General features: G+C 44.3%; 1 protein-coding gene across 1 annotated transcript; it reads left to right on the forward strand.

Moving 5' to 3' along the window:
- The first annotated feature begins 5,142 nt into the window (after positions 1–5,142).
- On the forward strand, positions 5,143–9,910 carry LOC127013718 (probable 2-ketogluconate reductase). The gene is made up of 6 exons (XM_050892707.1): positions 5,143–5,169; positions 5,670–6,054; positions 7,015–7,186; positions 8,551–8,729; positions 9,281–9,377; positions 9,757–9,910. The coding sequence occupies exons 2-6, from the start codon at positions 5,673–5,675 to the stop codon at positions 9,908–9,910; spliced, it is 984 nt and encodes a 327-aa protein (XP_050748664.1). The 5' UTR covers positions 5,143–5,169; positions 5,670–5,672.
- Positions 9,911–9,920: the final 10 nt, after the last annotated feature.

The following is a 9,920-nucleotide window of genomic DNA, read 5'->3' on the forward strand; positions in this document are numbered from 1 at the left end:
GCTAGGCTCCCTAGTCCTAAAGAAAATGTCATTTTTAGATTACATAATTCACTTTGTTCCCATTCTATTAGCTATCAAAAACAACGAAGTAGGCTACCTGGCTAGAAATATTATTGACTTTCCATATGGAAGTCTCTATTTAAACTAGCTCCTGAGACACAAAATGCTGAGGCAGAAGTCGGTTCTCAGAAATGTACTCAGAATCACTTATTTAAAGCAGATTGGATTTTATAAGACAATTTAAAGTACTAGCACTGAGGAAAATTGGTCTTCAAGATGAACATGCTACTATGTTTGTAATACCAAATTTATGTGCAGTCTACCTCCAGATTTTCAACTTTGTGCAAATATTTGGAAGAACACTTGGAGCTGTCTAAGCCTCCAGCACCATTCTGTAAATTAGTGGGAACTCAAAAGTCTATAAAAACACACGCAGCATTAAAATCCAAATCTAAACATTTTCCTTTGTATCACTGCTTCTGGACATTCGCAAGAATAATTATATTTGAAACGAGATATAACAGGGAGCTTCACTACTGTAAAGAGAAAAAAATATTTTGACAAATTGTTTTTGTTACTGCAATTATTATTATAGAAAAAATCAAAATCCCATGGCTTTCCTCCACTAGAAATAGCACCTATATTACAATTAATCATTCAAATTCCACAGGAAAAGGATCTCTTTAAATAGAAGAATGCTCATCCACCTCACTAAAGCTTTGTAGGAAACAGTTTGCTATCCTCTCAGTTGTCTTATGTACTCTCTGTTGTCTTAATACAAGTCCAAAAGACAAATAAACCAATACACAACTCAAAGTGGCAGTGTTATACCTTTTATTATGTAGTATGACTTTCCGAATAGTATGATTATTTAATCTATTGGTAAAATTTATAGCAAAGTTGCCATTAAGTGCAGCTAGGATTTTCCCTGTAGTCTCATGCATCTTTACAGAGCCATTTCCACTCCCTTTTTCTTGCAGAAGGTTGTCACTGGTGCTTGCCAAAAGCCACTTCCTTCCACCAGTTTAACATACGGTGATGTTACCAACTCTTGCAGCTCAGGGAAACAAGACATTGCAGCTTTTCAGGAGCAGCAAGTTCGCTGGCAAGAATTTCAAGACTGTCCCAGGTACCTCCAGGTTCTCTGAGGTACAGGTGTGCAGTATGCCTTTCATTGTCACCTGTATGACCTTGACAAAAATACGTTGTTTATTCTTTCAAAATAAAAGGCTAAGCAATAAATTACAGAGCTGAAAACAAAGCTACAAGAAGCTAAAATAGCAGAGAGAAAAAAAAAACAACTTTTATTAGATCAGTATCCTAAAACTGGAGAAAACACACAAGGTTTTGCACATGCAAACTTTTCTCCAGACGTGAAGCAGCAAACATGAAATCAGATACAGTACTTAATTTCACTTCTGCATAAAACAGTAGAACATGCTTGGCACTTGCTTGGAGTTTTACTTGTACTTTTGAAGATATTTCAAGAATCTGGGCTGATGAGTTACAGAAGTGCTCCCTGCCAGTGGGGTGCTTTAGACAGGAAGACACAGCGCTAGACAACAGGATACCTGTCAGTTATTGGAGTGATGGGTTGACTCACACACAAGGCCCAACGACTTGGCATTCCACAGACTGGAAATCGTCACTTGAAGGACAACTTCCCAAAATGTCTTCAGGTAACAACTACCTCTCTTTTCAAATTACATTGCAAAAAATGGCCCTTTGTTTCCTGCCTTTCCTTAATACATAAATATTCATTGAATAGTATCAAACTAACTGACATACATACACTTAAGGAAACCTTCCTGTGCTTACTAGATGCTGTTTCCCATCTCTGCTATTCTACTTAGATTGTGCTTAGAAAACACAATACATCCAATTTTACGATTACTAAAAATGGATCAAAAAATGCAATGGCCACATGAGCAAAGAGATGATCCATTACAGTTCACTCCGTTGATTCAGATTTGTTTGAAACATTTTGACATGCAAACAGTACATGATCTGGAATAAAGTGCTGCTACAGTAGTCTACTGGGAAAGCTGGCCTTACCTACGGCAAGCAGGCGGGTTAGTGATAACACTTTATGATGGTTTAGAGTCAGTGAAAACAAATGCATCGCTTGGGTTGGCCTTGCCTGAAACAACAAACTCATGAATATAGATTTCCTGCCTCTGCTTTTTTTGTCCTGTGAATCCTGGTCACATATAATATTGCTTTATTAACACGTAACGTAGACATGGGAAATGTATGTCCTTATCCAGCGTCATGCTTTAGCTAGTCTATACTTCTCACCTGGGAAATGTATTACATTACATTATACAAAAGTCTTTTAGGCTAACGCAATACTTCAAGAATCTAATCCTAAGAAACAATTATTATGCAAGCACCTTATTAACACTGCAGGCATCAGCTTGCCCTGCAGTATCACATGGACACCAATGGCAATATTTAATAATGGGAATTAAGTTCACAGACTGTGCAATACTTCTCTCCCCATACCCACAGACATGATTAGTTTCAGAGAACATTGTCACAATGCTGGTATAATAGATCCCTTTCTATAATAGAAAACGAACAGCACACTGCAACAGTATGTAATTCAGCTGAACACACTACATGGAGGTCTATAAGGTACTCTGCAAATCAAATCTACTTAGAACATGATAGTGCACTGGTGCAACACTCTTATCTTGTTTTACCTTAATCAGACTTAGCTTATGGTAACTGTTGTTTGGTTGCTGCCCACGCTCTACTCTGTGACATTCTGTGTCCTAGTAATTCAAACAGCTCTTCAATCACTCAAAATATAAATGGCTTCCTGACCTCTTCTGCACGTATGTTGCCATACAGATTATCTCCTACAGAGATAGATCAGGTCCTGAACCATAACTTGAAAATTAGATGTTCAAGTTACACAAAAAAACTTTGAAGCCATCTGATTCTCTCCACATCTAACCACGTAACACACCCATTTTCTTGACATTTGACATGTATGTCCTGGATTTTTGCTTTAAAAAAGAGTAACATTCCTTTGACTACTATTTTTTTGGCCCCTCTGACTAATCGCTCCTTCATTTTGTTCATTCAAATTTGTTGATTTGATATACAAAGGGAAAAACTACCGTGTTGTCCTTCCAAAGTTTTTTTTTTTACCTTCACTACTAAAATGTGGTAGACCTCCTTCCTTGATTCATAGCGAGAACAAGTTGTGTCTTTGAGAGAGGCTTTACAATGGTCCTTTGATCTCAGGTAATGTAACTGAGCAGTAAGTTAAAAGATCACCCATTATGTCTTATCACCAAACTTGGAAGCAGTTGATGTGAAACAGGGAATGTGTAAGCATTTTAGGGTTTGTTGCTTTTTTTTAAAGAAGAACATTCAAGTAGGCTTAACTAAGAATCCAGTTAATATGCTGTAACTCCATCTTGCTAGTTAATGAATTTTTGCTTTAAAGTTTAACTCTCTGAACTTGAAATCCATGTAAGCACATGATACTCAAAAATCATCACCAGGATAACAAGAACAATGGTTTTGTATAATTATTACAACATTTTATTATACTTTATCTTTTCATTAGTCATTTTATAGAGGATTTGGTGTTAAACTTGACTGCTTTAATGTTCAGCATATCAAAAGGACTTTGGTAGAATTCAAGAAGACACGATTTTCTAATCCATTCTTTCGCAAAGCACTGCGGTAGTCGGGAGAGACACAGCAGTGCGCAACTACTGGTTATTCCGTAGCGTGGAAGGGAAGAGATCCCCGGCTCCCGAGCTGTTCTCACCAGGGAAGCCAGGCACCCTCTCGAGTGTCTGCTGCCCACCTGCACAGCAAGGGGGATCGCTCCAGCACAGCTTTAGCGAACAGCGTACTGAAGCTGTACTTGGCAGCCTCCACCACCGGGGATTTACAGTCCACGTAACCTGTGTCAGGAACATTTTCACGCGTTTCTCAGCTGGGATAGGCACAGGACTGCCTGTAGCCGGGATAACAGCTGCAGTGAGCGAGCACCTGAGCCTGCCCCAGTCACTTAGCTCTCAAAGAGAGGTTTTGAGGGTATTCTCAGAATCCCTTAGGCTGGAAAAGACCTTCATGTGCGCAATGAGATCTGTCACTGGTGTCTGCCGGTCAGAGACAACTCTCCGTGCCACGCTAACTCACCTGCAAATAGCGTAATGACCAACACAGAGACCGGACCATAGCTGGTATTCAAAGACAGTATGGAACAAAAAGCGTGCTTGCCGTCAATGCAAGATCCTGATTATTTTGAAATTACTAACAGCGCAGAAACACGATACGTTTTTAAAAACACACAATTATTTGTGAACACCTATTGCTCTCTCTCGGCTCCCCCGCGGGGTTTGGGGGCACACCTCCCGCCGCCCTGGCACCTCCTCTCCCCCCCGTTCACCCCAACCGCCGGCCCGCGGAAGCGCCTCTGCGGGCGGCCGCAGGCACCCGCCCGGCCCCGCGGCGGGGGCGCGGACGGCCGGGCAGCCCCGGCTCGGGCGGCGGGCGCGGTGCCAGCGCGGGGCGGCCCCGCTCCGCTCTTGCCCTCCCGCCCTCCCCCGGCCCGGCGGCGCGGCTGGGGCGCGGCGGCGGTGGCGGCGGCGAGCGGTGGCGGCGCGGGTAAGTGCTGCGTGCGCTGCCGCGGGGCCCCCCCCACACACACACCGCCCCCGGCCCGGGGCACCGGGAGCGCCTCTGCCGGGCGGCGGCCACCGGTCGCGGCTGCCCGTCGTCCCCCCGGGGGTCCTCCGCGCCTCGGCCCCCGCCGCGCGTGGCCGCGGCTCAGCGGGAGGTCGGCGGTACCGTCGGTAGGACCGGGCGTGCGGGGCACGGGGGTCTCCCGGGCTCTCCGCGCCCCGCCCGACGGGCCGCCCTGGCTGGGAGCGGGAGCCGGAGGGGATCTCGCCCGTTGCCGGCCCTTGGGCCGCCCGTCCGGCTCCCTCCCGTCTCTAGTCCCGCCTGCAGGCTCGCCGGGACCACTGCAGACGCCTTCGGAAAGCGCTGAACCCGCCCTGAGGCGAGAGGCAGCGTGCGGGTCTCTTGTCTTTAACCTGAGGTAACAGGCTTGATCCTTTCCAGAGGCGGCAGCGTGAGGAGCTCTCAGGGCACTGAAGGAGGCCGAGGAAAAAAAAAGGGTAAACTCATGTTCAAGAAGTAAATTGGTAACTCCAAAGTTCGTAGTTGACAAATTATAGCTCTGTTATATTAAACAAGACTTTTCCTGAGGTAATCTCATTAATGCTGATTACTTAATATGGTTGCATCGGTGGCAATCAAAGGCAGAACTTGGGGGCTAAAAGATAACCCTTCCACTCACATGGCCTCATTCTTAAATTATCAAGACTTTGGTCTTTAAATATTGAATATTGTACAGGAGTAACATCTGGTAGCTCTTTTGTTTAAGTGTTAGCATAGCTGGTATGCCAGGAACAATGTTTTCTTGTCTTATTAACAAGATTATCTAAAAATTGAACATCCTTCTGAGTAATACAGGAAGAACACAAGGAAAGTTCTGCATGTGGGAGTATCTTTAGCCAACTCTGTCATCATGTGGGAAAATAGCATGTAATGGAGCCAATCAACTCCTGCTTTTTAAAAAAGGTATAATGGGTCACTTAAGGATACATCCTTTTGGTTTCTCATTGCTTTTGTAGGGCATGGAGGGTCAGGAACTGCCTTATGTGCTAATTGACTGTATAGGAGGGAAGCAAGGAGTATATGAAGACCATGTTGAATTTCTGGAGAAACATTTTCATCTCATCACCATGAAAGAATATCTTGAAAACAAGAAATTTCTCAGCAAAAAGATCAGAGCTATTTATATGTGGTATCACAAACCTGTTATTAATGAAGAGCTGCTCCAGAGCTTGCCTAACTTGAAGATAGTTGCAAGCTCTGGAGTGGGAATAGATCACTTGGACCTGAACCTCCTCTCCAGCTATGGTGTGAAAGTGTCCAACACTCCATTTGTTGTTTCCACTGACACTGCAGACTTGGGGATGGCTTTGATGCTGGCATCTTCCAGGAGACTTGTGGAAGGTAATAACTGAAATGGTTTTAGTCTTTTTATAGAAAAGGTAACTCTTCAAAACATGCAGTTAGAAACTGTGTGCTGATGCAAAGGTAAGCTTAAAAGTAGAAATACAGGAAAATACAGGGATGAGGAAAAAGTTAAGACAAATCTGTCATGTTGACAATAACTTGCATGCAGTGCATACCATTTCCAAACAGGCGTATCGGCAAGGTAGATGTGTTCCTTCTTCAGACAGCCCTAAATTCAGGCCTCTTCTCCGTCAGCCCATAGCCACTTATTTGTTGTACTTGTTCACTGCAGTCTTGCTTTTCAAATTTTAATAAAAGGGGATTAAAAGGAGATATTTTCAAGGAGGCTTGAAACCTGTCTTTGCCAAGCTGACATGTATCTGAGTCATTACAAACAAGCTGTCCAGAAATCTGTCCACCACGCTCTGTGTTTCTTTTCCCTGCCAACTTTGGTGTATCTGCGAGATAGCTGGGAATCATGTTTTGGCCTTAATGAAAATCTTGATGATACTACAACTGATTCATCAGTTGCACCATTCAGAATTTACAATGTAGGTGACATCCATGGCACTGCCAGTTTCATAAGCCCTGCTGATGAACCACCATGAGTAAGAAGCTGTGTTGCCAAGGTGCATTTCAATGGCACAATAATCTATACTGCAGGCAGAGAGAGGCGATGGGCAGGTGTGTGATGTACATCGAAGGGAGGTTGCTGCTTTGGCCTTACCTTCCTTGTCTGCCAAAGAGGGCCTGGATATGTTTCTATCCTAAGCAAGAAATCAATGTCAGATGTCATGTTGACAGTGCAGCATTATTCACTTCTTGTCCAGAAACACAACAACATTATGTTACTGCTCCTGTGCTTCTGCCTTGTCTTATGATAAAAAGTGGAAAAAAATTAACCAGATGCCAGGACATCCTTTACATGACATATTTCGTTCTTTTCCCTCCTCCAAGGCTATCAGATGGCAGTCTCCCCCAACACAGAGTATTTCCCTGCTGACTGGCTGGGGGCTGAGGTTTCTGCGGCGACCCTGGGGATCGTGGGAATGGGCACCATTGGCTACAAAATAGCCGAGAGAGCCAAAGCCTTTGAAATGAAGATTTTGTACCACAACAGAAATCAGAGGTAAAGCTGGTTGCAGCTCCATGGAAAGTCTATTTTGTCACTGCTTTTAAACGTTACTTGTACCTTTCACTGTCAAACTGATCTCCTGTTCTCTCCATGTTAGGATAGGACAATGTGCTCTCTGCACTATTGTTATTAAATATTGTGCCAGGAAGCAGCGAGGGCCACATATCACGGCCAGGTTCACCCAGAAGTCCAAATCATCAGGCGAGCTCATGGTGATAAGCCAGGACGGAGACCAGACCAGGGCTGAGGGGAGCTGGAGACTAGCCCTGCTGCAGCATCACTGGGGCAGGGGCTGACGGCCCCGAGGGGAGCTGCCATGGAGTCCTGCAATGGGGGGAAGCCCCGGAGGGCCGGACAGGGACAGCCAGGGCTGGTGGTGCCCTCAGGGCCACGACAATGAGTCGTTGCCTTATTATTGGCTCTTTATTTTAAGTGGCAAAGTACATACACTTGCTTCAAGGTGGTCATTAATTTCCCAATTTATACAGAAACAAAGTCTGTATAGAATGGGAGAGATACATCTCACTGGTCTCCCCGTGAGTCAGGGCTCCCTGGGCCTTCCTGTCATGTTGGTGACATTGCAATGGACTGAGGAAAGGAGGAACAGTCTGCGAGGACATAACTCCTGTGACTTAGGTGAGGCAGGGGCGCAGACAGAGACATCTCACCCTTTCAGAGCCAGCTGACAATGAAGAGCTGGACTTGCCAGCCCATTCGCTGTCTTCTAGATGAGGTGTATGTGCCCTTCACATATGCCATGACTCCCATCAGGCCCATCCCATCCTTTTCTTTTGTGGGAATCCCATGGGAGCCGGGCAGTACACGCCCAACCTTGTCCTGATAGGGATCGAATGCACTGGCAGGTCCTGCAGCATGTGGTTTCAGTGAACCAGCACTGATGCACAGAGCAAGCAAACTGCCGCCGACACGAATTTCTGAAGATTTAATCCCTGCCCTGTCTTGTAACCTGCTCAGTAATTTTCAGACAAGTTACTTTTCACAGGGAAGGGAATTAATGTCAAACATCCATCTTGCTTTTGGGTTGGAAAAGAATCCCCATTACAACCAGAAGCCGTGACACAAATGCATTCATTTTATTATTTATTCAGTGCATTTACATGATACCCATTTCTTACTTTCCATCCCCACAGGTATAGTACTGCACATTTGTGTATACTGCACTTGGTATTGTGGGAAACAGCTTAACATTTTTCTTTACTGAGTTCCAGTCAGATAACTGGCTAACTGCTTTGCACTACGGAGTGAAGGAAACAATTAAGAAACCTTTTCTCTAATGGTGATTTGAACTTTTGCTTGTTGCTTACTACTGGAGTTTAATTTTGGGTTTTTCCCCTCAGAAACAAGGAAGAAGAAAGTGCCGTTGGAGCTATTTACTGTAAGAAGATAGATGATCTGCTCCAGCAGTCAGATTTTGTGTTGCTGTCTGTGAACCTGACTCCACAGACACACAAACTGATTGGGAAGAGGGAGCTGGAGCTGATGAAACCCACAGCCACTCTCATTAATATCAGCAGAGGTAGGGTGCAGAATAAACAAAACTGCATTATGGTTTGCTGGCATAAGAAGTCCTGGGAAAACCCAATCCTAATATAGAGTCTGTCACTCTGAAATTTTCAGTAAATTCTCCAATTACTAGATTATTTAGATGTCCGTGGTCATATCTCAGCAAAACATTTAAGCATTTCTGTAATTATGAGCAAGTAGGTCTCTAAAATGTTAGTGAGCTCGGAGTGCTAGAAGCCCGTGTATATGTGTAAAATCTCCTGCTTAAGCTTTTTATTTTAGTGCAGTGTTGTTGCTAACATACATCAGGGTGGCACAGCCCACTCTGAAGTCTGGCACTGTACTTTGCTTTATGGTGCTACGTACTGCCTTTTAAAATTCCTGACTGTCCAACTCTGATGCACATACCCCAGCTTCCTCCTCTCACTTCACCACACTCCCTCTGCTGCTGCTTCTGCTTTGTGAACATCGCTAGCCCTGCCATTTACCTGACCACCATGCCCAAAAGGATGGTGAGAGAACAGTATGGAATATGAAAATAAGGGTATCCTTACTGTAACCCAGGTCTGGTTGTGGATCAGGATGCTTTGGTGGAAGCCCTGCAAAACAAAGTTATTAAGGCAGCTGCTCTGGATGTGACGTATCCTGAACCTTTGCCAAGGTAGGACATGTATTTAAGTTAAATATAAATGAGTGCATGTGTGTGGTTCAAACTAAGTACAAGTTTGTGAGCATGTGAGAAGTTACATAATTTCATTAGTAGGAGTACATGATGTATGTGCACTCATCCTACTGAAACGATGTCCCCAGTCCTTCCGTCCTAGCCAAACAAAATTCACACTGACTCATTCGGAGGATTTGTTGCATAAAAAACCCGCAAGCTAGGCAGCAGTTTGAACTCCTCTGAGGATGCTTGGGTCATGCAATTAGTTTTTATTTTTAATTATTATTTTAAATATTTCCCTGGCTCCCTTCAGGTGACGAAATAACAGATGAATGCTCTGTGAGTGACTAGCTCAGTATTTCTTTTCCTTTCCCAGGGATCACCCTTTGTTAAAGCTGAAGAATGTTATAATAACTCCTCACATTGGAAGTGCCACCAAGAAGACACGCCGCCTTATGATGGAAAACATGATAGAAAGCATACAAGCGGGTCTTACAGGTCTTCCTATCCCTAATGAAGTATTACTGTAAAGCGGCCTGC

Source organism: Gymnogyps californianus, chromosome 2 (assembly GCF_018139145.2).
Source record: "Gymnogyps californianus isolate 813 chromosome 2, ASM1813914v2, whole genome shotgun sequence".
NCBI classification, from domain to species: domain Eukaryota; kingdom Metazoa; phylum Chordata; class Aves; order Accipitriformes; family Cathartidae; genus Gymnogyps; species Gymnogyps californianus.

Bases quoted from the DNA above. Each gene is read 5' to 3' on its own strand.
- LOC127013718 (XM_050892707.1), top strand. From the start codon at position 5,673: ATGGAGGGTCAGGAACTGCCTTATGTGCTAATTGACTGTATAGGAGGG. The intron at 6,055-7,014 runs GTAATAACTGAA...CCCTCCTCCAAG, and splicing joins TTCCAGGAGACTTGTGGAAG to GCTATCAGATGGCAGTCTCC. The intron at 9,378-9,756 runs GTAGGACATGTA...TTCCTTTCCCAG, and splicing joins TATCCTGAACCTTTGCCAAG to GGATCACCCTTTGTTAAAGC.